The sequence below is a fragment of the Atractosteus spatula genome, chromosome 7 (assembly GCF_055471065.1).
Source record: "Atractosteus spatula isolate fAtrSpa1 chromosome 7, fAtrSpa1.hap1, whole genome shotgun sequence".
In the NCBI taxonomy this organism is placed as follows: Eukaryota; Metazoa; Chordata; class Actinopteri; order Semionotiformes; family Lepisosteidae; genus Atractosteus; species Atractosteus spatula.
In genome coordinates, this window is record NC_142712.1 from 7,640,366 (window position 1) to 7,667,474 (window position 27,109).

At 39.4% G+C, this 27,109-nt stretch overlaps 1 protein-coding gene across 2 annotated transcripts in view; it reads left to right on the forward strand.

Moving 5' to 3' along the window:
* The first annotated feature begins 18,525 nt into the window (after window positions 1-18,525).
* The window catches only part of cblb (Cbl proto-oncogene B, E3 ubiquitin protein ligase), a 79,104-nt gene continuing 70,520 nt past the window's right edge, over window positions 18,526-27,109 (forward strand). For both annotated transcript variants that reach the window (XM_088921656.1, XM_088921657.1), the window contains exons 1-3: window positions 18,526-18,899; window positions 19,496-19,673; window positions 21,039-21,289. In XM_088921656.1, coding sequence (XP_088777782.1) covers window positions 19,506-19,673; window positions 21,039-21,289 — 419 coding nt within the window. In that variant the 5' untranslated portion in view covers window positions 18,526-18,899; window positions 19,496-19,505. The remainder of the gene's footprint in view (window positions 18,900-19,495; window positions 19,674-21,038; window positions 21,290-27,109) is intronic.

The following is a 27,109-nucleotide window of genomic DNA, read 5'->3' on the forward strand; positions in this document are numbered from 1 at the left end:
CACATCTAGTCTCCCTGTCTTCTGGCCTGTGGGTAGACCTAATGCTCAGAAGCAGAGAGCCCTCCAGAAAGACATTAAATTTTGAGAAAGCATAGCTGCTGTTCCTACTGTATGTAACGTGTTTATTTTTATGACAAGGGGATATGGGGGTGAATCCACTGCACCACGTAATAAGAACAAGAACAAGAATAAAGCACACTCACCACGCATCAGTTATCAGTGGGGAGGACAACAGATTGATGAAGCCAGTTCAGAGATGGGGATTGTTAGGAGGCCATGATTGGTAAAGGCCAATGGGACATTTGGCCAGGACACCAGAGTAACACCCCTACTCTTTTCGAGAAACGCCTTGGGATTTTTGATGACTGCCGAGAGTCTGGACCTTGGTTTTATGTCTCAACTGAAAGATGGTGCCTTTTTTTACAGTATATCCCATCACCATATTGTGGCATTAGGAACCACACAGACCGCAGGGTGAGCACCCTCCACTAACACCACTTCCAGCAGCAACCTTAGCTTTCCCAGGAGGTCTCCCATCCATGTACTGACCAGGTTCACACTTGCTGAGCTTCAGTGGATCCCTAGTTGTGAGCTGTTAGGGTGTGGCCATGTTTTCACCTGAACGTGTATTCAGTAGACTAATTTAATGTAATGTCTAAACTGCCTCTCTGTATACTGTCACCCACTCTCTCTGTATCTTATCTATCTTACCTGGTAAGGTCTACCTTATTTCCTTAAAAAGTGCTTTCAATGGCAAAGTTGTTTTTCCTCTTATAGCTCTAGTTAAATCCTTACAATTCTGAGAATAATGATTGGAAGTGTCTCACAAGGAGCAAAACACCCACTGAAAATGCTATTATCTGCAGCACATTGTTAATAGGTATTTCACAAAGTGTGATGCACTGAGTCAATTTGCTGCCCATGTAATACACAGCTCTCTGGAACAATCAATAGATACATAAGCTGTTTCTTGTTGGTCATTAGCAAAGCTACAGCTATTTTACAGGTACATATGAATGATTTTTTAATCAAGCCCAAGTAATGATGTACATAATTAATTACTAAAAGTCAAAGATTTAATCTGTGCTAAATAGAAAGATTCAATAGTTTTGTATTTTGGTAGGGGACTGAAAGACTCTTTTCATACTGTGCCCCAAACTGTTAGAAGGGAATGTGTTGATGTCCTAATAATCCCCTAATATGAACTGGCTTCATCACTCTGTCCTCCCCCGAATTGATAGCTGGTGTGTGGTGAGTGTACTGGTGCACTATCATCCAGGTGGGGCTGCACACTGGTGGTGGTTGAGGGGAGCCCTCATTACCTGTAGTGGAGTGTCCGGAAGTGCAATATAAGTGTAAGGAATTAATAATAATAATAATAATAATAATAATAAACTTTATTTTATATAGTGCCTTTAAAGGTGGCTTCTCAAAGGGCTTTACAGGATGACAATAACAATAAATAAGAAGAGTATAACAATAAATAAGGAGAATACACAAGATAAGACACAATTACAATTACAACAATACAACAATAACAATAGAGGAGACCGTGGATGGTGGTACTAAGAAGAGCAGAGGGGTGAAGAATGGGACCAGTTCAGTAAAGGCTTTTCTGAAGAGGAGGGTTTTGAGTCTGGATCTGAAGGAGTTTAGAGGAGGTGACTCTCTGATATCCGTGGGCAAAGAGTTCCAGAGCTTGGGGGCATAACAGGAGAAGGCCCTGTCACCCATACAATGTAGACGGGCTTGGGGGACAGTAAGGAGGGCAGAATTTGAAGAGTGGAGGTTGCGGGGAGTAGGGCGATAATAGTTCAGACAGGTATTGAGGTGCCAAGCCATGCAGAGCCTTATAGGTAAGCATGAGGATTTTAAAGTCTACAAGGAATTTGACCGTGTAGACTTTAAAACGAATTATTGTGTTATTTAATTTTAAACTTTAAATATTATATTTTTTATTATTATTATTATTATTATTATTATTATTAACATGACCTCCTGTCTTTGTAACCAGGCTGCATGTGAGACAGTCTGGATCCCTGAGAAATGCACTTTTCAACAGATCAGTGCCTTCTCAGTTTCAGTTCTTAGTCTAGTTCTTACTTTATTACAAGATCGAAATATGCGGGATAATAAGAACTAAGCACTCCTCAATTTCCATTTCATTACCAGATTCAGATTTTGTCAGCAGTGTATTATTGATCCCAAGTCTCAGCCACTCCTTCCCCTATTACTGTACCTCTCCCCAAATCTCTCTTGTGCTAAATCAACTTTTCCATAAAAGCACTACCTTGATCTTAACTTTAGAAACATTTTTAAAATCTGCCTTATTCTTTCTTAACTTTCCCTACTTCTTTTTCTTTAAATGAAGGAAAGAAAGAGGAAGACTTATTTATGCATTTTTCGCCACATGCAGACTGGAAGCAATCAGGATTGTGGTCTGTGCGTGTGTTAAAAGAAACAGCTGAGTGAACAGCAAAAATTCAATCGAAAACACAAAACAAAATAGTTATTTCAAATAAAACATCCTGAAATTAAAAATGAATAAAAATGAAATCTTTAAAAAACCGTCACATAACTCTTTCTTTCATCCATTCATTCATTCTCTCTGTCATCTAATTCATTTTAATAGGTTCAAGTGTTTAGAAGACTACAAAACAGCAGAATGATTTAATCATTAAGATTTTGGGGGTGTTTATTTTGATAAAGCATGTAATCTCTTTTTGTACACTATAAAAGCCTGCTTTTAATTTTAATTCAGGATACTTCATAAGCATATTTTTAGGGCTAGTGGTGGGCGGTTATTTATTTATAGAAAACAAAGCACAGAGCCTATCCCTGTTTAGAATCCTGTACATCTGGAATTGTGGTGGATCCCAGTGTTTCAATAGTGCCCTGATAACAATAGTTAAAGGATGCAGTGGTCTGTTTGAACACACTGTATCTGGTGCTGAGGTTTCTTTGAACAACATCAAAGTAGTGCCACACTTTATTCATGCCATTTCCATTCCAGAAGTTCAATTTCGACTCTCTTTGCGGTGAAGCTGCAGCATGTTGACATCAAACTCCAGCTGGCATTTCCTTCCTTTGAAGGAATGGTGCAGTGTGCACCAGAAGAGAAAAAAGACCTATGCAGAAAATAACCCCTGGTCTTTTAAATGGATTATCCAATGTAGGCTTTTTGCTGAAAAAGTAGAAAATTAGTTTAGTTTACGGGTTTTCAGTGACGACACATACGCGGTGTTTAGCAAAGAGCTGTTGGGAATGGGTGAGATATTGCTGGCTGGCTTGAGTCACCACTGACTCTTGTTACTGGTTAGGTGTCAGTGACACTGAACTGTGCCTGCAATCGGTTTGCAGAAATGTCTCTGCATTGAGGATTTCAGCTAGACAAAAAAGGTTGTCTTGAAGAAGTAATGTTACAGGATGCTATTTTGGTGTCTTTATCTCTCCCAGGTAGATCAGAAGGAATTATATTTGAAAAAAAAACAACCCCAATGTCATTAAGCGAGGAGATACAAAAGCTATAAAGGCATTGTTACCTTGATAAGCAAGGCCTTTCTTTGGACTTAGATATATTTTATTTTTACCTTTGTTACTTCTTTTTGTACAATTTCAAACTTCATTTAAATCCTGCCAGACAGCCCTCCTTCATAAAGTAATAACCCTGGTATGTATTACAAAGTTCGGTTTCTGGGAAGAAGTGTAATGAGAATAAAAAAAAAATGTTTAATGCATGGACTGAACCACTACAAAAATAAAGAACAGACCTCATACCTACAATGCAGCTGTACATAAAAAAACACTTTCTGATGTTTTACCATAATGGAAGCATCTGTCACTGCATGTGCTGGAAGAGTGTTTCAGCACTCTGAGAGACACATTCTGGATCCCAGAGACGATGTATGTGAGACTGTTCTTAGGCTAGACCTGCACAAGCTTGCTATGTGCAGGAGTTCAAAGCATTTTTGATGGCCAGGTGGTTATTGTGTTGTTTGCTTTTGCCTGGCTCATTTATGGAGCAACATGACCTGGAGAAAGATATTTCTGGTCTATTGTGATAAAAAAAAAAATGGAAGAGGTAATTGCTCTTGGAAAATGAAAAAAAAATGCTTTCTCATTTCAGAACGTTTTTACATTGTTATTCTTCGTATGATTGTATTCCTTCCTTGTATAGTTCTATAATTTGCTTGCTAAAATACTTTTTTAATGATGGGAAAGGATATCTACTGAGGAAAACCTTGGTTTGTTTCATCTAAACTCCCTGCAGCCCTTTCATAACTAATGAATGGACAAATCATAGGCCCTTTAACAACATTGTGTTGGTGGAACACCTGCAGTACTATTCAGACACCACCTATTAATTATACCCAGGGAAGAGGTCCGGAAAAGTTTTATGAGCTTTTCAGTCAGTATGTCGTGAAATCTTACAGGATAACTTCCAAAACATTGTGCTCACTATTTAGACCTCCAAATAGAATCCTGGGAAAACACAAAAAGATAGTTAGAACAATATCCATCTCTATTGTCTCTTGCTATATTTATATTTAATCTCTTACAATTACTAAACAATTTTTGAAATAACAAACACAGCACATTTTCTGGAGCAATGAGCTTTAAAAGATCTCCCTATAATTGTTGTTTACACAGTTTCACTCATAAAGCAAAATCAGGACATTCAGGATAATCCAGACCCTAACCCAGCCAGTATATCAAAAATAATGTGTGCTAAAACCTTTGCGAATGTCTCTGAATTCATTTTTGCTGCATTTCATTTATTAAAGTAACTCCACAAAGCACGAAGCACAGTAGTAGCTTGGCAGTCTAGTTGCAGATCAGTTTTGGTATCAACAGAACTGATTACCAAAAAAGAAAGTACATGAAATGTGGAAGTCTGAGTGGGAAGCCGATGATATGATGCCTGGTAGCTGAGTTTGGGAGTTTTGTAAGGTTTAAAACGTAACGAGCAGTAATGCGAAACAGAATTGTTGCCTGTCATGTTAGTGCATCATGACATATTTTCTGCCAGCACTAGGCAATTTCAACAGTAATTCCTAGTGAAGCTCTATTTCTTTACGGTTATCATCTGCCACTGGGCTTGGCACTGTTAAAAGAGAGCCTGTTTCCAGCAGTAGCTCACTTTGAAAATTTCAACTCTATTTGATCATTTTTCTCCCCTCTGATCTTCTCAAAAAATAAGTTTAATTCGATGGTGAATAAAGTGACCTTGACACCATCAATTTGTTGGCTTAAAAAAGACCAAAGCCATTGCAGAAGCTGTCAGGCAATTATTTCTTCTTAGACTGTTTTTTCTAAAATTTCTGTTTTTTTTTTCCTTTTTCTAAAATTTCCCTTGCAAACCAATTGAAAAAGCTGATTTACAAGGGGTTTCTGTTACAATAGTGGGCTTGCCTGTGGGTGATATTTTACTCTCAGCATTTCACCTGACATTTAAGTACATGTAATATTTTTCTATACATTTGTTTCAATTCTTTGTGGTATGTTGCAAAGTCATATGTTGCAAGATGATGTTAAGAGGCCTGAACATATTGCAATTTCTTCTGAAAATTGCAGATATATTGAGATATGTAAGGCCTATATTTTGCTCCTGTTTATCAACACCATTATTGGTTTAGAAAGAAATTGAGAAACATGTTCTTAAATGGAAGCTGTTGAAATGGAAGAGAATATCTCAGATCAGATCAAAACAGTGGTTTTCAAGATGTGGTTGGTGTCATTTTCTGGTGCATGAAATGTGAAATTTTAGATGCTAATCCATCAAATAACCTTTGGAGGAGCTGGTGCGTAACTGGAGCTCCTTGTATACTCTAAGATGACACTTGCAGGGATAAAACGACCATCCTCCTCTAGATAAAAGGTATTGCATTTACTATATAATGAGGAGGTTTGAAAGAAGAAGAATAGCTTAAGCCATACATTCATTTTGTTCTAACAATGACACAAAAATATAGCCTTTTTTAGTCAAACATCTGTGGGCATATAGTATCCCGATAGATTTGTACTAGGTCCTTTAATTCATGCCAGGCGAAATTTCCTCTCTGGTTCTGAGGCAGATTCTTATATTCTGCAACGGTGCACAACCTCTAGGTTCACAGAATTAGCAACAAGGTATTTCTAATGTGCCAACACCAGAGGAAGTCTCCCACTGCTGTCTGGCGGCTAGATCCCACAGTCGGTGAAAATGGGCTGCCTTGTCACGTCAATGGGACTCCAAAGTGAATATTTTGAGAAGGAAATTAAGACATTCTTTGCTTAAGTAACATAAATTTTAGAAGTGGGGATTAATCATTTTCCTCTTTAATCCTGCATAAAATTACATTGTGAGTCCAAAAGTACAGAGTTAGACATAATTACACTCTAAATCTCCCTTATCTCTTTCATAACAGTCAATGGAATGTGATTATTCTAATATAAATGACTACAATAGAAAGAGAAAGGAAACTTTAGTTCCAGTGGTCATCTATGAGGGAGTCCTGCTTCATTTGCAGCTCTTTATAGATACTGTAAGAGAAAGTTTTAAAGTGCATTTAAAGAGCACTTAGTTACAGGTAACTTTCTCTTTTTAAAACAATTGGGGAAGAGGATTTAAGAGGTGTTTAATGTGCTGCTTTACATTGCAAACATAAACACTATGTACAGTAGTTAACTGTAACTGATTATATTTTAAAAATCGTTTTTTTTCTGAATATGTAGTTAATTTTAAAATGTCATCCCTTATATGACTAATTTACGCCCATGCACAAACTGAAACTCTAACAGATTACTTTTTAAAAGTAAGTGTCCCCAGCAATATACACAGTAGATGGTGTGAACAATGGCAGTCTGAATCCTGACAAATAATTCTTTTCTGTGGCTAAATCAAACTCATAAGTATGTAAATATGTTCGATGCAATCCCTTTTTTTCAAGAGATACTGATGGTACTATCAGTAGAATTAGAATGAATTAACTTGGTCTTTGAGGTATTGCATTTTTAAATCAATTGTGTCAGAATTTTAGATTCAAAGGAACTCTGACTGAACTAATAATTCAGCCTTTTGATGGTTATCTGTATGTACTGAGTATAGATTTTGAACAAGCCTCTCTTCTTTGTGTTTATTGCCTCCTGCTTTCAAGACCACTGAACTGCAAAACAAACAGGCCTGAACTCAACCTAAATAAAATAAAATGGCGATAAAGCACTGAATAAATTCTAGCACTGGAACTTATGATCTAGCTTTATACATTTTGATTTCTGTAGTGACTGCAGTCAATGGAAGGAAATGGTAATAATTTACAGATAATTACAACTGGTACAATTAGAATTGGAATACTGCAGGGAATTGAGTTAGTAATTGATTCATTGATTGATTAAGGGAAGGAAGGGTTGAAAATGAGGACTCACAAGAATGGCTAAAAGAAATTAAAGATATGTAAAACCATGTCCTTCACTTCCACAGACAGACAGTGTATCTCTTTTATCCAACCCACTTAATATGTACAGTATATACTGTATATGTCTGCAGTTACAAAACAACAATTTTGGGATTCATTTCTTTCTGCTAGACGTTTGTAATACTGCAATTTGTAATATTGAGGATCTTCCAGAATTAGACAGCTACAGAACTAACCCAGAAAAAACTCTCATTAACAGGCCAGGAAGAGAATGTAGGCGGGGGGGGGGGGGTGAGGCTGTGCTGACAAGCGTACATGCCCCGTAAGACACAAAAGAAAAGCTAAAACTAAAATAGAAAAGTGACCATATCCAACTCAAAAGGTCATTGAGTAGAAGTGTACATATTATATTTTGAATTTCACAAGAAGCATGAAAATTGAATGACTGCCAAACTGTGGTTAAATGGAACGGCAATTTTAGATTTAGTGTGCAAATACAAAACTTATGAAATAGAGGTTATGAAACATCAGCGCTAATACAATTATTTATTTTTTATTATTCTGACACCCACCATCTTCTAGTGTTTCTGCTGCTTATCTCTTTCTTACAAGTCTTTTACAAGAATCCACATTTGTTCTGCATTTCTAGAAAAAGAAAAACCTTTCTGGGTACTTTTATTTTTGTGTGTTGTAAAGTATATTATAATCTTAAAATCTTTTCAAGAGACTTGTTTGCTCAAGACTATAAGAGTGCAAATGCATAGGTTTTCCATTGGAGTCTATATAAGTAACAAATATATGCATAAACATGTACTGTATTTAGAAACCTAATATACAGAAAGTGCCTATTTGTTTTACCAGAAGGTGTCCACTGAGATGTACAGTATAGTTACTTTGAATCATTGCATCAATTTGTGTTTGTAAGATGTAATGCGAGGATCTTAATGTTTAATAGAAGCGAGAGGAATTCCCTATTTAAAGAGGAAAGAGAAAATCTATTGTTTTGTTTTACTAAAAAAGGATGATACTGAGGAATGTTTATCGAAATGGCTGTGCCATCACTTGTGCAATTCCTTTTCAGAAAATAAATTGTATATTTTAAAAAGGAAATTGATTGCAAAAAAACTCCATTTATGTGGGGAGATAAGTAAATAATGAAAGTTATTTACCATGTAGTAGCATGCTTAGCCAGAACTGACCAGTTCTCAGAAATGGGCAGTTGTAAGCAGAGGCATGCTCTGAATTCCATAAAGTGACAAACGTTAATTACAGCAGTTACTGAATATCTGCTTATTATTACTTTTAAGCTGCCGAATATTGCTAGTCTTAAAAAACTGTAATTACCTAGTTCCCTGCATTTATTGTGGCTTTGGCCCAGCATCCACAAAAAGGCCCATTTCATTACATCCTTTTTTCAGAAACTGTGAGCATTTGGCTTGACACTGATTTCTTTGAACGTGTTCTGCTAGCATTTCATCATCAGTGTCTGCTTCAAAAGTATGAAGTACGTCTAAAAGGCAGTCCACGTTTCTTGGAAGGAGAGTGTGTTTCGCTTGCTCTATGGGTGTCTTGTTTCAAAACAATGAAGCCTGGAGCTAAGTTTGGGAGTAAGCGTTGCTTCCTTTTAAGGCTGTTTGATTCCGGGCGGATCTCCTTCTATGTAGAAGCCATTTCCTGACTTTTCCAAATTCCTCAGCACACTCAACCCTTTGTGACTCAGGGATGCTGGGATGTTAGGCGATCGTTCTGACGATGTAGTAATATCAGGCAGGCCCTTTCCCGGCTAAGACACGTCATTGGAACTTCCTTTCTGCCTTGGAAGTTTGATGTAATGCTTCCATTCAGAAAGACTCAAACTGTGCTGGTGCTGAAGGAGACAGAATATCATAAGAGTGGCACAGTGCCTACTTTTAAGAGCCAAGCAAGTGTCATGCTGTTTCATGTATCATTTCATGTAACACACTTATTGCTTATAAGACAAATATGCTAATAATAATGGCAACAATTTTCCTGTGTGGGAGAGAATTACATGTATTACCATATTTGATTACTCATAGGAATCATGACTTTGAATAGAAACAGAAAATTTAAGTCTTTACAGGTCACTGAATCATTAGATTCAGCACATTTCTGCAGTTTTACGTATTATGTATTTTTGGAATCACTGTTTAATAAACCTCTATTATGTAATCTATTGGTCTTATTTGCCAGCTAATTCAGAACATATGAATTTCGCCTTTCACCTGCAAAAATGAAAAACACTGCATGACATTAAAACTGAAGTAGTTCTTTTGCATAAAAGGAGGGGGAAAGCCCCACTTTATCATTCTTTCCTTTTGTTGTCTCGTGTGTCTAACAGTGCAGATCACTATTGCACATTTGCTTGAACATTATTGATAAAAATGTCCTCCTAATTCTGCTGTGAAAAATGTCCCCAGTCGGGTACCAGAGCTCAAAAATGAATCTTCAGATTGTTTGCCAAAAATACTTTCCAGGAATTATTTTTAGAGAAAAAAAACTACTGATGTACGGTAGGGCTTTCAAAATGTATTTCAGCTTTGAGATTGTTACCATGGCAGAAGCAGAGTATCTTTTAGAAAATAGGTAGCACGAGCTAAACATGGCAAAGAAGGAGCATTTAAGACAAATTTATAACAAAGTAATAAACAACTAATACAAAAATACAAAATATTTTTTTTTACACTAAGAGATTTGCTATGATAGAAATTTCCCTGAGAACTATTAGGTGATGGATGTTTATTTTTTAAAACAGGCTGGTTATTTAGAACTTTACTCATTGCTGGTTGTCTTCTCAGACAATTCTATTGTCGATTTGAAGAATACTGTGATACATTCAGATCACTCCTTGTCTGTACCAGTTTCTGCCTGGTTTTTCAATTTGTATTTTTATCTTGAACTTTTGTTTACTTTAAGATGGCCTCTGGGTAAACAAGATCCTATCTTTTGCCAGATGTGAGGTTCCCTTCTGATAACTCTTGAGCTTTGAAACTGTCTGTAAAACAATGCCTCTGCAACCCCCAAACAGCCCATTATACACACATCATATTTAAAGACCTGAAACGAAGCAGAGAAATGCATTACTTGAGAACAGCAAGGTTTTTCTCATAAAGTCCTGCCAACCAACTGATATGCATTTCAGTCAAGACTTATTCAAGCTCCCAAGCAAGATTGCATTAATTATGCTCCTTCTATTCCCCAATCTCTCTTCCTTTCTCTGCCTCAGTCCACTGTGAAGAGGTGGTATTGGCTTATTTGAAGAGCCAGTCTCCCACACTCAGGGGACTGACTAATCTATGGGACACCACACTAAGGTCTAGTGCATTTCCTGGCTCTACGCAATAACAGCCTCAGAAATTATCCTGAAATTATCTTCACCAAGGCCCACACTCACATTTCTCTAAGATGACAAAGTTAGCAACTGCCCTGAGAATCTTTGTGATCATAGTTCGATTTTAATAGTTAAAACATGACAGAGCCAGAGTGGGGTATATGCTGTATATAAAGCCCTCATGCTATAATGATTCAAACTGGACATGTTTTCTGTGCCACAGGAAACTGCATTGCTCACTACCTTAACAATTGTGCTCTAAGGATATTTCTGTATACCGGTACATACTGCCAAAAGTCTGCATTTCTTTTCTGTCAAAGAGGCCTGGGACAATGAGATACTGCCACAGAGCTGTCATCAGGAGAGTTTGATATTCTAAAAATTGAATCACAATTGTGAGTAAAATACTGTAGGTGTCTTTCATTTGTGGTTTTTAGATTTTGTACCTCTATTGTCTGCCTACAGATACTTACTATGACATGAAAGGCGCACTCCACAATTGTGGAATTTTAAGTTGCTAAATTTTGGAAAATACAATGATAGCTAAGAAAAGGCATCATTACATCACTTGATCCCACACTAATGATTAATATTTAAGCGTATTACTGCCTTTACGTAGTCAATGAATACATTTTTGCAAAGAGCTTTCTGAGTTGATGCTGGTTGAACCTTCTTGATTAAAATGTTAATTTTGATAACAGTTTTGATAACTGTCCAAAAAACACCATTGGGAACTGCTATACATGTATGTGTTCCACACATAACAGAAAATGGTTTCTGCAGGTTTGGTTTTCAAAATAGATACAGTAAAGTTTTAATTTTTTTTCTGGAGTGCAGACAGGACTCCTGTCTGAGATATATAGTCAATCCTACAACCTGGAGACAGAAGGTTACAATCCAGGCTTTGCCCTGGGAATTTCAATGGGAGCTGTGTTTGCAGAGAAGCTAGTCCTTGTCTGGCATGTCAGCAGCAACTCCTATAATGGCAGACATCCCCAAGTCTCCCGGAAGTTCAGGGAGTCTCCCGGAAATCAGCATCTCCTCCCTGACTCCCGCAAGCGATCCATAATCTCCCGGAAATCGCCCCCCACATCCCCAGTCCGAAAAATATTCAGTGAATTATTTCATTAATATAATACAACCTTGAGCCACCTGAGAGTCTGCTCAAATCTGCTGAACAAGCCTGATCTCTGTACAACGAAAGTTTGCAGAGAAAGTGAGATAATCCAACTGGACTGGTGAGTTTTGGTATCTATAGTGTATTGCATACTGTATATATTATAGTATCTGTCTGCGAATTATTTAATTATATAGCTGGGATTGTTTCCAAGGGACACCCCCCGCCCCCCCAGGTCTGCAAGTCTGTAATGTCTGTAATGGGCAACAAGTCTGCAGGAGGGAGGGGCAGTGTGAGAGCTAAGACAGTGGTCCAGCTCCCTGATTTCCGTTGCGGCTGGGAGCATGACATGGGATGACCCTCCTGGTACTTCCTAGTTTCAACGGAATCCAGGTTTGCTTTCTTACCGATTACCACAAGACTGTGTGGGAAGACGTTTCCTGTATGACAACTGGCTCGCCCTGACAGTGGCTGACGGACATGAGAAAACACATGGCTTTGATTGACATAGATAAGGGGATGGGTTCTCTTTCTCTCCCTCAAAAAAGACAACTGGAACCCTGAAATATCAGTTGATTGCTTCCAGCTGCTACACCATTCCTCTGCACATGCTAGGAATATCTAAGGTCCTTCAATTCTGCTTCCAGACTTCCAGTTCTTCTACCTGGATAAGGAATTATTGTAATTACTGTCATTTATTTAACCTTAAACAAATGTATTTACATAGAAATTGTTGCACTAAATACTTTCGTGTATTATATGCATATTTATATACAGTATATATTTACTGTTAATCTTTTTAAACATTCATCTGTTTCTAAATTCAGGAGCAGAGGACACTGGAGCCTAACCGCAGTTAATAGGGACAAGGCAGGATATACTCTGGACAGGATGTAGTCCATTGCAGGAATCAAAAAAGGGGGGTGATTTTAAAAGGTGCCAATTAATCTTGACAGTATGTTTTTGGATTATGGGAAAGGATAACTTTGGTTGTTGGAAACTGGAGCACCTGAAGAAAACCCCCACAGCCACAGGGAGAATATGCCATCTCTAAGCACCAAAAGCTGTAGTCAAACAAAGAACCCAAGAACCAGAGAACCAGGTGTCAGCAAGACTAACTGACAATCTACATAGCTCATAGGGGCACTGTACCACCCCCACTTAAAACATGAAGTAGTTTTTTTGTGTTGAAAAACCTAAAGTACTGAACTGATAAGGAACAAAAAGTCATCCACACATGTCTTGTGCATGGTTGCTACATATTGGACAAAAGAAACGAATCGAGACAAAACCATATTAAAACCGAGCTGTGTGGTAATGCATGTGAAAAACCAGGTCCTCCTTAAAGACGACTTGGAGATACAAACTGAGTGATAGGCTGTGAACAGCAGTAATGTGCCCTGGTCACTCTCACGACATGTTTAGAAAAACAGGGCAGCAAGCTTGACCTTCAAAGTTCACTCCAAGAGACAAGGAAACGTGCTAATTTGACGTCAGAATGTAACTGACCAGCTAAGGTCTCGAGTAGTTAAATCGACAAATTTACTTGCTTCTCAGGCTTCAGATAACTTGGCTAACCTCCTTGAATCAGCTCACCGGCAGTGGAGTTGACTGAATTTTCTTGATTATGAGGCCCAGTCAGCTTAATGTGTTTCATGTATCAGTGTACCAGAACGAGTCCCAGGAATTATTATGTCTGTTACTCCTGTGAACAACTTTATTCTTATTTCCAATTTGCTTTCTAATATATATATTGAAATGCCCAATTTCTCTCAAGGGTTCATGTGATGAAAGACTGAGAAGAATGTATTTCTGTCTTACCAGGTAGTCCAGATGTTTTAGCATGGTAATAATCCTGACTTCAGAGCTGGCACCTGGAGTTCAAATCCCTGTATTTAGATTCAAAAGAAAGTTATCTCTCTATGTTAGAGACAGTTGATTGGGCTTAGGGATGAGGTGACTTAACCAGCGGAAATTCAAGTCTGGTAAAAGTCAAGAAAAAAAAATAGGAACCGATAAGACACCAAAAGGTTCGTGCCATCTGTGTATGGGAGGCTGGACTAACTGTCATCAACCATCTTAGGATGTATCAACCAGCCATTTTTAACTTGGCAAGTCATTACAACCAAAACACAATCTGTCAAAGACTGGCCACGATCTGGGACACCATGAGTCAGGATACCATGCCAAAATCAACATACTGTACTATCATGCTCCATCTTTGTGACCGGTTTTGCACTGCCAGTTCCACAGCATCAGAAATCCTAGGGTGCAACAGTTCAGCTGTGAGGAGGCAGCTAAGCAGTCATTGTTTGCCGATCAGATGACCACACAGGTGCCCAGAGCACAGCTATGCTCATCGCCGCTACAGAACCAGGTAGTGTGAGCAACAGTGCAACTGGACTTGCAAGGAGTGGAATGATGCTTGGTGCCTAGAGATTAGCTATAAATGAGCAGACACATGAATCCCTCAAAACGGTATCTGTAACCTGGTGCAAAGCATGTTTTGCAAATGTACAGTTTGTATTTCTTTCAACACTGGCAACACATGCTACTGGCCTGCATCATTCGCAGTAGACTCCATGTTGACCAACTTTGTTCATGACAAATGTTAATCAGAATAATGTATTTAACTCAACACAATCTCATGTCTGTTCACTAAAGTCTGTCCAGCGTACCTGCTATAAAAAAGATTTTGTCACTCATAATTCTTGATTGCTACTGAATAAAAAATAAGAATTAGTTTCAGATATGGTGATAGTAGTGAAGTTAAGCTGTTCTGAGTAGTCCTGCATGCACAGTTCGGAAACACCTTTGTTATAAATCTTTTTTGTAAGACTGCCGAATATGACAGCTTTAAAAAGCATCTTTGTCACTGCTTTTCATATTGGTAAAATGAGACGCATACATTAATGTTCACACTTACAAACCCAGCTCACTTGCAGACGTGTAGTGAACTTAGAACCTTCTTGGTTAGAAAAGAAAGCTGCGCATGTCAAGACCAATGTGACCCTGCTTCTCGCTTTCTTTTTCTCAAAGTGGCATGTGTCCAGAGGACTTTGGATCACGTTTCTGTGGATGTGATGTTGTGTCGCCACAATTACTCACTCTAGCAGGCCACTGAGCTCAGTGAACTAATAAGTGAGATCCCATATCAAGTGACCTTGCGGTTAAGAGCTTCGCTCGGTCTGATTTTCATTAAAAGTGTCATGCATGTCAGTAGCCTTAAGAAACTGCTTTGTATCAAATTCCAGATTGCTCAAATGAGTGGTGTTAGGAGAGGAGAAAGAACACGAGACACGATTGTCTAAAAGATCACAATAATTGTGTGTTTCTATGTGTTATTTTGGTTTGCTTTCTATTCTGGACTTGAAACGAAACCTCTCATTTTAATATTGTTCTCTCGAGGACATTAATCGTGGTTTTGTATCAGTCTCTCCTGTCCCTGCATTGACTGAAAAGTCAGATTTCACTTGATATTCTTCTCCAGTGTAAGATTAATATCAATATCAACTACTTCCAGAACCTTCATGCATAAGTTCAGAAATGCATAAAAAACACTGAAATGGATTTCTGAACATTTCATATTCAAGACTTACAGTATGTTGCACAAATAAAACCTCTAGATTAGATGCTGGTTATTAAAAGAATTCTTGAACAAATTGTGTTTTTCAACGTGCTATATGAGCCAGAGTGTCACAATGACCATCTGGGTTCATTCCATCCCTCTGAGTTTAGAGAATAATATTCTTGAAATCCAGGATTCCTGATTTAATCAATTATTTTTATCATTGGTACCCTCTGGTATAGCAAAAGTAATTGCTTTAATATCTAGGAACATGTAATTGCACAGTTCTGCAATATGTACCACAGTGCCTAGTGCATAATAGTAATTGCAGATAAGAGAAAAAAAAGATTTGCTTCTCTCTATATACAGTAAGATATAACATAGTTCCTTTAAAAAGGTAATACAAAACCAGTGGTTACCACTGCATTGAAAGTGAAGCACACAGATGGTTCTACCACATTGTTGTTTTCTGCCCTATTGCATTCTGAGTCATTCTATTATTTTAAATAGTTTTTTTTCTTTTATTTATTATACACTATAGCATATTCCTTCTTGTAAGCTTTTGAAATTGCCTTACGTTAGCCTCCTGTAAGCTAAATAAGTGACAGACAGACACAATTATTATGAGAATAATTATTAGTGGTATCATTTTGCTGAAAAGTAGAGCCATCTGAATAGACGTCTAAGACTATTAAAACAGTCTAAAGCAGACACTACTTTGCATATGTAAAGTCAAGGTAAGCAGCCACTTACATCAGTGAAGTATAACTCACTTTTACTACTGAAATGGGAGTACATTTATGTCTTAGTCCAAGACTTAATCCATGAACAATACCCCCAGCAAGGCATACAAAAAGATAATGAACAACAGTTAAAAGTTATGTATTGAATGTCAATGTACTTTCAGAAGCTATGGGACTAGGAATACTCTGACTCTCTGTGGTGAGATTAGACATAGGTATGTTCTTTGGTCTACACAGTAGTTTATACAGGTTAGTCAGTCTGTCAAGAATGTAACTTGATCTATGAAGTCTGTGAAACACAGCTCTATAAAAATTCGCAGCAGGCCTGAACTGGACTCCTGCAATGAGTCTTCATGCTATACAACAGCATAAACTCGACATGCATTAATGTTTTCATGTCTGATGCTGTTGTTTTCAGGATGCTAATCAGTTTTTTTTTCTTGTTCATTTGTCCAAAATTAAGATATTAATATGGACAATCACCTTCACATATATGACATAACATGACCACTTGATTTAGAATTTCTCCATTGATGAGGCAACCTGAATGAATAAGATGTTGGATTTTCGTTACAGAGACTTCACTTCACACTTCAGAGAAATTGTGACAGAAGTGTCGCTGCTCGTTAGGCTGACTTGGCCTGAGCTGGTTCAGTTGGCCAGCAAGAGCTGCCCCCTCCCAGATAAGCAGAACACAACAGCTGTGTCTTATCAGCTTCTGTTGCCCCAGGGAGGTTCTGTAAACTCTTTTGAAGCTCTTATAGAAACAGTTTGTTTATTGTTATATCTGCATGCAACTTAGAAATAAACATAACATATTGCAATTGGTCTTTTTTTGGAATAGGGAGCATAATTAAAATATTAAAACTGCAGCAGTGTGTGAACTGCAAAGGCAGACCTAGAGGCTTATTCCATGCTGAAAAGAAGAAAAGAGGGAGAAAAACATTTCGGCTGTGCAGCCTTCTTCATCTGAAGACGCTGTTCAGTAATTAAAATACATTCTAGGGAGTGGGAGCAAACTTAAAGGTACGAAGCAAATGTTTCTGAGCACCTACAGGCCCACTAACATTGGGCTAAATTTGCGCGAATGTGCATCTTACAGCTGTTCAAGAAATGTGAACACTCCTGTGCTTGCAGCAAAATGATTCTCTAGATCTCTACTGGATTGTCACCTATCAGCCTTTTCTATTGTCAACAGCACCAGTTTCAGGAATCCCCCTGAAGACTAACTTAAACCACATGAAATGTGGTTGAACCTCAATCTGTCAAAAAGAGTAGCCTTCATCAGCTAAAACAGGGGCCAAAGTGTTCATCACATATTTAAAATTACATATTCAGCAGTATCACTCCTTATATAGACCATGATGCTGTTAATCTACAATATGTAATGTGTACAATATGTAATTTTTAACATTTTCACTTTTTCCTTTACTTCGACCTTTAATTTAACATTTACTGTCTTTTTATGACATGTTTTTCTATGTCCAGCTTTATAATGTTGTTTGTCAGATTTTAGATGCTGGTTGTAGAGATGACCTGTAGCTGACACAAGCAGAAGGGTGCTACAGCAGTCCCGTCTTCTGCAGAACCTTTATCTCACTGTGTACTCAGTAATGCATACTGATTCACAAGTCATTGTGAGGGGTTTAATTAAATCTGAGGAATTGTAAAATTAAAAAAAAATATGAATTGATATGGGATAGAGAATTAACCTTTTGTGACTGTAAAAACACAGAAAACCAATCAAAAAGATTGCTTATATTGATTATAAAGCCGAAGTACAATTCAAATTACTTATTCTTATTCTGTACTTATTCTGTAAAGAAAGACACTTGGCACTGCATTTCGTATTCTGATTAAAACAGTTTCAATGGACAGATTGCAACGCCTCTGCTCGCTTTCAACTTCTGACAAGTATGAACATATTACAGTTTGCAAGGAGCGAAGAATGCATGAACTCTATATTTTCGCTTATTCGTTCGGTGTCTATGTTGCGCCTGTACTCGGCGGGTATAATTAACGCTGTACTATAACCTCGGGGTATTTATTTTGGGAAGCACGTGTTTTAATTCTACACAGACAACAACCCATTTGTTTCCACCAGCTGCATATAAAAAAAAATGCATAAAGCTGTGCATATCATTGAGGAAGGACGGCCTCCATAACCCTTTTTAAGCAACGTAATTTGATGCTCAACTTGCAAACAGAGGAGTCGTGCCCCCCCCCCCCTCCTAGTGTTAGATTTATATTGGCCATAAGGCGGTTCTATCAAGGTCGTCACGGGGTCACTGTCCGATCTGGGGTTTTGATAGGTTTCTGCTCGGCGATCTCTTTATCCTGCCTCCCTCCGCGCTCCTCCCCCTCGCTGCGAGTACAGAGTGAGTGGGACGCTCGCTGTTGCTTTCAGTTGCCAAAGGATTTAAAAGCCTGCTGATTTCTGGCGGCGGAGCGTCAAAAACAGGGGGGGGGGGAAATCTTCTGATTCAGAAAGGAAGGACTTGTCTTTGGGACTAATCATGGCACAATCATCCGGAGCGACTGAGCGATAAAACGCGCTCTCCGAGTTTTCCTGCTCGTTTGGTTTTGTTTTTAATCGCTTTGGTGTTTTTTTTTTTGTTTTTCCTCCTGGTTTTTAACATTTTGCGAAGAGGGAACACGCACCAGTACAGCTGAGCAACCCTACGTTGACATTCGCTCCTGCCCGGACAGTTTCCTTGTTTTTGCCGCAGTAAGTCTGGATTTACAAAATATCTTTGAGGAGAATGTTCCCTTTGCGATGTTAACCCGGGATCTGTGAAGCAAAGCACTTAAGAGGAAACGGTAGCTTGATCCCTGCTGAAGTATAATTAGGAAACGCTTTCGTTTTTTTTCCCTCCCATGTGTACAAGTAGTTTACTCCCAACCCAGGGAAGCATAACCACTAAACACGGCCGCACAATGTTTGGAGCGCAGGATTTTGTTTACTGTTTATGCCAAGAATTGCAAGTAGATGGTTGCATTCATTTATCGTGAGTAGTAAATAACACCCGATTTGTATTGAGAATCAGGATGTGGATTCGCACCTAAGAAGTTGAGGCATATCAGCTTTCGTTTGCTTAGTGGAAGTAAAAAAAAAAAACCCAACAACAGTATCTACTGGTGGCGATCCAACTAGATGATGGGCACCGTGATGCAGGGATGTGTTTTTTAGATGCGTTGTATGTGGCAAGTGACATTCGAGCAGTTAATGTTTGGTTCTTTCTTTGCGAGTGGTCTTGTTGTTGTCAGGGTTTGTCGCATGTGTGTCTGGCGATCAGCTGAAGGGGGGCTTCTTTGTATTTGAAGTGTATAGAAAATGGCAACTGCGCTCAGTGGACGAAACGCTGGGGGTCGCGGACCTAACCCCCGGAAAGGCCGGATTCTGGGCTTCATCGAGTCCATCCAGGACGCTGTGGGACCGCCGAAGCAGGCTGCCGCCGATCGCCGAACAGTGGAGAAGACGTGGAAACTTATGGACAAAGTGGTGAGTGTCCCCAGTCGTGATTTCTTCGCCGGCGGAGTCGGGGCGATTAAGAATCGGCTCAAGTGGTTCAGCGGGGCTGTGATCGCGTCCTTCCCACGTCCAGTAAAGCGGCGTGTGCACCTTCATCGTGACGCCACGGCTCGAGCTTTTCCATCCGCGTTCCGGCTTCGGCAGTAGGAACAGTTTTGTAATGTTTTCTTTTTTTCTTCTTCTTCTCCTCCTCCTCCTCTCATGTCTGTGGACAGATACGAACCAAAATAATTCAATAACGTCGATTCAGGTAAACCGTAGGCTGCCTAGTGATATTTTCTTTAAATTCCGGTAATGACTTTTTTTTATTGGCTTTTAATAACTATAAAAATCATTCCAGTGTACGGGCGGGGAGAGTAGTGAAGTATCTCAGGCGAAACCAAAACAACACTCGGAGCTCAATGTGTAGGTGAGGTTATTTTTGAAGACAATACAGTTCTGCTTCATTACTCCGCTGTTCACACTTGATTCGTTTCGTACTCGCAGGACTGCTATTTATAATTTGCGGGTGAACTCGAGCAGGGTTGTAGCTGTAATTTGTTGGAGATGTGTTACTATTTAAATACTGGACACAGCAGAACACTGGAGTGGATGTGTGTGTGTGTGGGGGGGGAGGAAGTATAATACAGCATGTGTCCCCAGTTTCGTTCTGCTCTCTAGTGACATTGTGGAAGGCGGTAGCAACAATGAAATTGGTAACCATTGCTCTAACGGTCCAGGAGTGTTATACAGAACTGGTTAATATGTCGTTGCAGGCATTGCATTTCATGATAGTGAACGTTGCCACGATGGTATCTTTTCCCCACAGAGTACTGTATTCATCTCACATACTGGGGAAGAAAAGACGTATTTATAGAAGTTTAAACGTCTTAACTGCTTCATCCAGCACAGGGTTGTACAGGCATCATCCAATGCAACCTATCCCAACCAGCAACAGGCACAAGGCGTGATACACCCTGGATGGGACATGAGTCCTATCATAGGGCAGACAATCCACTCTTAACGGGACCGAAGTCTCCAGAAGCAGTTAACCTCCCAGTATGTCCTTGGACTGTGGGATGAGACCGGAGCACCTGGAGGAAACCCATGCAAACCAGAGGAGAACATGCAAACTCCACACAGACAGCAACCCAGCTCTGGAATCGAACCCATCGAACAGTCGAACAGTGTGGCACCTCTAGGCCAGATACTGCATTTTAGACCAGTTTTACCTTAAAACACAGTTCCTGCCACATCCAATAAGGACGCTGTTTAGCAGAGAGCCTGTAGTACAGTGATATTCTGTTCTTAAAGGAAAGACCACTTTCATTGTGTTCCCTTGAAATGTGTCCCCAGGTGAGACTATGCCAAAATCCACGACTGCAGCTGAAAAACAGCCCTCCTTACATCCTGGATATCCTGCCTGATACCTACCAACACCTTCGGCTAATACTGTGCAAATATGAGGAGTCTCAGAGACTGACGCAGCTGAGCGAGAACGAGTATTTTAAAATATACATCGACAGCCTGATAAAGAAATCCAAAAGAGCTATCCGCCTCTTTAAGGAAGGCAAGGAGAGGATGTACGAGGAGCAGTCACAAGACAGGTAGGAAACGAGAACCTTACGTGTGTTATGAGTTTGACATTTCCAGCTTTTATTTATTTTTTTTATTGGTTTTCAAGGTTTTGTCAGATGTTTTATTAGTGTGCTCGTCACTGTACTAATTAAACACGGGGTTTTAATGTTCACACACCTCCATCACCTTCAGTCTTTGCATACAATTTCAATCTGATGTCGTAAAAAGCAGTCACTTTGGGGGAAAAAATGTACTCGGGATTACTGCTGAACGGATACAAACAATGGAATATGCTTTTTTTGACTTGGATTACGTGAACTAATTTATAAACATCTTTAGAAAGGAAACTGAAAATGTATTGAAGTAGATGATAAATCGGGGAAGTGTCCCAAGTGTGCATTATTAACCTTTGGTCGATAGCACACTGTTGATTTTGGCACATGTTAGAGCTGTTTAATGTTGTTAGGGATGTAAACTGATGTTTCAAGTGGCTGTGTAAATATAAGGTATCATGGTACAGCTGAGAATAGACTGTTGTGAACTACTGAGAAGAACCAGAAAGTTTTATAAAGTGCTTTTAAAATAAAAACGTCTTCCTCTTTCCTTAAACTGGACTGCGTTCGCAGTACAGTACATCCCTGTTTTGGCGAAGACGTTTGCTGTCCACTGACGCACAGTGATGGGTTCTTGCAGGTGCTTGTCATGTTAGTATCGACGTCGTTGTGTAGTTCTTAACTACCTGTTTTTTTTTTTTTTGTCTCAGTTGTGTTTCTGAGAGGGGGTCAGGGGAACTTCAGCCACTGGCTTTCTGGACTTTTTTTTTTTGGTTCTTCATCTGAGCCTCTGCTGATTACATCTGAAAAGCACGTCTGTGGCGGGGTCCTCTCTGCAGTTCAGACCCAACAGATCTTCACTCGCAGCAGCAGACGAGCTTAGTCTGTCTTTGATTCTCTCCTCTAACTCGTGGAGACAGTCCTTACAATAAGGCGGTTGATACGGGCCTTTTTGTTCTGTTTTTCCTTCACGAAATTGATTCTGAGTGTCCACACTAGCTGTGAAGGGTCACCTGGAATACATCCGATAGAAGTCTTGACTCTTGGAACACTAGGAGGAAGGAAGGCGCGGAGTGTCTGACTCCAGGGTCTTTAAGAAATCCTCTTCTCTGCATCACCCGGGTCTTGACCTTTTGTAGGGTTGAGATTCTGGTACAGTATATGGAGCTGATTAAGATAATAGCCCTCATTTAAATGTGCAATGTCCCCGTTGGAGCTCTTTAACAAGCTCCAGATGTGGCCTTTTCTTTTCTGCCGCTCGTTTCAGCTTTATTATTTTTTGCTGGAATGTAAAACACACAAAAAGAAATGGTTGAGGAGAAATGTAAATTTCTGAGCTCGCGGAAACACATGTAAACATTTTTACAAATGGAGGAACAGTCTTCTCATCTGGTCTGTGGCCTGAACACAGTATCTATACATACCTTTGTAGAATAATGTTGCAGACTGTTCTCTGCTACTGAATAGCTTGACTTTACACCATGTTATGGTCCATTTTTTAGTTCTGTTTTGGACATTTGATTGTATTACCTTTAAAACGTGAATTAATCTAAAATTTCTGCGGGGAGGATTGTTTTTCTTGCTCAGGATTATTCAGATGAGGGGAAGTCATTAATGTGTTTTGAGGGTAGTGAGGGACAGTGCGATGGGTATTTCATGAGTAGGAGGCTCACACTGTACTTTTGTATCTATAAACTAAAGACAATGACAAAAAGCAGTGACAGTCTGGAGTCTGGCCAGAAACGCTGTTTTAAATCACACAAGCAGATGGAACTGATGAAGAACACAAGTGCATTGGTCATTTACTGAAGATTGAGGAGCACGACGTGCAAGATGTAGAGCACAGTTAAGTAAAATAATTCAGCTATTGCCAGCTCCTACACGCCGATTCTAAACAAACTGTGAAATGAATTGACTTCCTATTTCTTTAAGCAAATAAGAATTTAAAGTCATATTTCCTAAATTGAAAAAGTCCCCAGGGGTTGTATTTGAATTCAATTTGAATAGTTGTAGAAAAGCTCTGATAGCAGCTTTTTGAAATATCTAGAGCTGTATGCTTTTTGCGGTGGGTGATGTGTGCACCAGGAAGAAATGTAAATGTTTGCATGTTAAAGGGAACGTGGGTGATTGTAAGTTTGGGATGTGGGGGCATAAAAATAGCTGCCCTTTTTGTTGTCACATGGGCTGCGACTTTAAAGCACGCATTGTTTTAGTGAACTATCTTGGTCTTAAATGAGTTGTTCTTTTTCGGGGGGGTGGGGGGGAGGGAGTCGAGCACGAGCAAACAATTAAGATACGCTCCTCCGTGCCCAAGCCACTAAGTAAACCAGCAGCATTGCAAAAATGAGATATTTTTGTGCTCTGCTCTCCCCCTTTCCTAACACCCTCGAAATACTCCCGGAGTCTTGTCGTAACCGAGTTCCTAGAGCAGTGTTACTCACTGCTCTGTACCAGGGACCAGCTCCCTGTGGTCCTTGGGCTAAATGACAGGCCAGAGCAAGATCAGAGTTTGGTTGGCAGTGCAAGAGCTACGACGGGGACCGGTCAGCATTGGTCCTGGGACCAGTGGTGGCCTGTGGACTGGGGCTCGAGGAACATGCAGAGTCGTTAAGCATAAAGTCCATTTTGGGGGGGGGGGGGGAAATTCGATGGGACTGCCTTCGTGTTTAACTTGCTTTGTTGTTCCAAGTTGTGATATCAAAGACTGCTTTGCCTAGTTCTATATGTACACATCCCTTCCTAGTCACGCACTGCAAGCTGTGTTCATGGGGCTTGAATTAGAAGCATGTGCCTCATGATAGCGTTTTAATGGTGTTTATATTTTTCTATTTCTGTATTTGTGTGGAAAAACTTTTCCGGTCATGACAAACCAAGAAATACATATTTTTAGGAAACCGGGACTAAGAGAATGATATGCTATGGTTTTTCAGATATGATACAAGACGTGTGATTTGGTCAAAGGATTTTGTTTTTCTTTAAATGTTTTTGCTCTGAAGACCTTTCAAACAATGAGAGCGGTCTTCTGTGAGATGGAGATTCACTGGTCATTTGTAAATGATAATTTGTTTTTAGCTGGCTTAAATAAAGGATTAATAGCTGGCTTAAATAGCTGGATTAAATAAAGGATTTATTATTATTGCTGCTGTAACAATATAATAAAGTCTCAGTTTCCTGCTGTTCCTTTTTCAAATGTTTTCTTGAATGCATCCCATGGTGTAGGATCTTATAACCTGAGGAGCTGTTATTAGCCCTTATTTGTGATGGAACAAGTAATAGGTTTATTCCATGCTGAAAAAAAGAAGAAAGAGAACACAACGTTTCGGCCGTGGAGCCTTCTTCAGGTGTGAAGTGGGTGATGTTTGTCTTATTTGTGATGCTGTGTATAAAGGATCATTTCTATATCTGCATGTCTCCTCTAGCATGTAGATTTTTTTTCCCTGTCGTACTTGGTTACCTCAAATCACACACTCCCATTAGACAAGATTAAAGTGGTTCTATTAATTTCACTAAAGATAAGTGGAAATAAGAAATGATAAAGAGGTTTCACTATAAACAGCAGCCTCCGTACAGTTTGTCGATCAGCTGTTTTGACTCGAATTGTAAATTGTAAATCCAACAGAAAATTAACGGGAAGGTGTTAGCCCCTCCTCTCTAAAATTAAAAAAGGAGTGCTGGGACTTCTGTGTAGAGGAATAGAAGTATTCCCAGGTTTGGCTGCCATTTTAATTAATCATAACTAAGCCTAATTAAGCAAACCACAAAGGTCTTGGAGCCTTAACTGATTACTCTTGACTTTTAAACCTGGATTGGACGTAAAACTTAGTCCAGCATAATCTCGCAATTGGCTTTGCCTTTTGTTCCGTTTTTTTTTTCTGAAATAAGAGCTTTTTATATTCCTCGTCAGAGAGCTCATCAGATAATGCATTTTTGCAGATGACGACATTTGGAAAAAGTAGGTTAGAAATGAATATGAAGTATAGTTTAAAGTGGCAGCCAAGTTCATATTCTTTGGTAGCTGAGAGGAGCTTGATCTTATTATCTGATAAGAGTGGTTCCCAGGAAAGAAAAAGAGGGAGGGAAGGACTGAGAAATCGACATATTTACTACGAAAGTGTTTGCCCTCAATAAAAATAATGGAACGTCTTTGCTCATATTAAGCCATCTGATTGCATCATGGTGATTATGCTTACTGTGTCACCTTATTCCATTTGATAATTATTCTCAAGGATAGCCGGGTTATGTACATTTTTTACTCAAGTGCTTTAAAGGCATTACCATCAATTAGTATTGACGTGAGCAGCGGATATAAAGGAAGCTTGAGACAAGGAGACGAACAGACAGGATGACCACAATGAGCGCAGATTGAGCAGTGTGGGCCGGGGGGGAGCGAGTGAGAGAGCGAGTGTGTGTGTTTGGGTGGGTGGCTGCCTGCCTGGCTGGGAGAAGACTTTTTTTTTCTGTCTCTCTTCGGCTGGTATTTGCCCTCATAAACGCAGTGCCTTGCAGAAAGTGGCCATTATTGACGTGTGTTAATTGCGGTGGGCCGATACCATAATACCAAGAAGAAAGATGTCGTATGAGTAGGTTTGCTTGTGTGAATATATATAGGCTTGCGGTATTTTCTGTAAAACAGTGCAGCACTATACTTTGTACCACTACGATGTAGTTTCAGGTAAAATAAGACCCAATACTGCTCTGAAAGTGGGATCGTAGCAACAGAAGCAAAGTGATGCGGTATAATTGCCATGCTTCAGAAGGCAGAAAGGGGCCTGTAGTGGCCCGGATAAGGTGGTGTTTTTGATCTTCTATTTTCATCCCAGCAAGAATCATCCATAATTTACTGCCCCTCCCCCTCCACCACTCAATCCATATATACCGAAAAAACAAAGGCGCACCTCTTTGTAGTTCCTCTGCTTGACTTTGATTCCGCTCTTCAGATGAGGGATAAAGACAAAGGCCGCCTGTTGCGCGACGGTGGGGGAGGGGCGCCGAGCGGCACAGGTGAGCACATGTCAGAGTAGGCCCAGTAAAGAGCAGCTCTCCTGCTGCAGAATCGCTGGTGGAGCCATTCGCACTCTTCCTGTGCTGGGCCTGTCCCGGCCTCGTTACTCTCCTTATTAAATTGAGTCAGTTACAGCATGTACCGGGCCATAATTCCAGGACTTTCTTTTTTTATAAAATTTATTCCTCATCCTAAAATGAAAAGCAGGCGAAAGAACAAATTGTTAATGCTGAGAGCCTAGTGTAAACAAAACCTGCTTTACATTTGCAGGTACTAGATAAAAGGCAACATTGAGCTGCTTATCTTTAATTTTCAGAGCAGGATATAACTGGTCTTGTTTGTTTCTGAGAGACGAAATGACTTACAGTACTTTTAAAAGGTTGTTTTGCACCCTCATGAGATTAGCTACCAAAAATGTTATTATGCCATTTCTGAAATTTATTTATTTTTTTAGTTTTATTGACAGCCGATAGTTATGTTTCACAGAAGCTGTGTGGCAGGTGGTAATCTGTGCAAAAGGAGTAAATAAGCAGTGAAATAGTTTGAAATCTGTGTGTTCAGTAGTAGGCTGTCTAGTATTTTAAATGCGTTTAGCTTCGCGCACCGCGTTGTGCTCTCTGACTTCTTCTCTGCAGTTCTTATTTCTGTTTTACATATTATGAAGACGATAAAGTTTAGAAGATAAAGCATTCCTGAGATACCAACAAAACAGTTACCCATTCAAATTTTCATTTTTCAGTCTGTATTTTTGCACAGGCAGTTAAAACGGCATTTATCTCTTTCGTTGCTGCAAT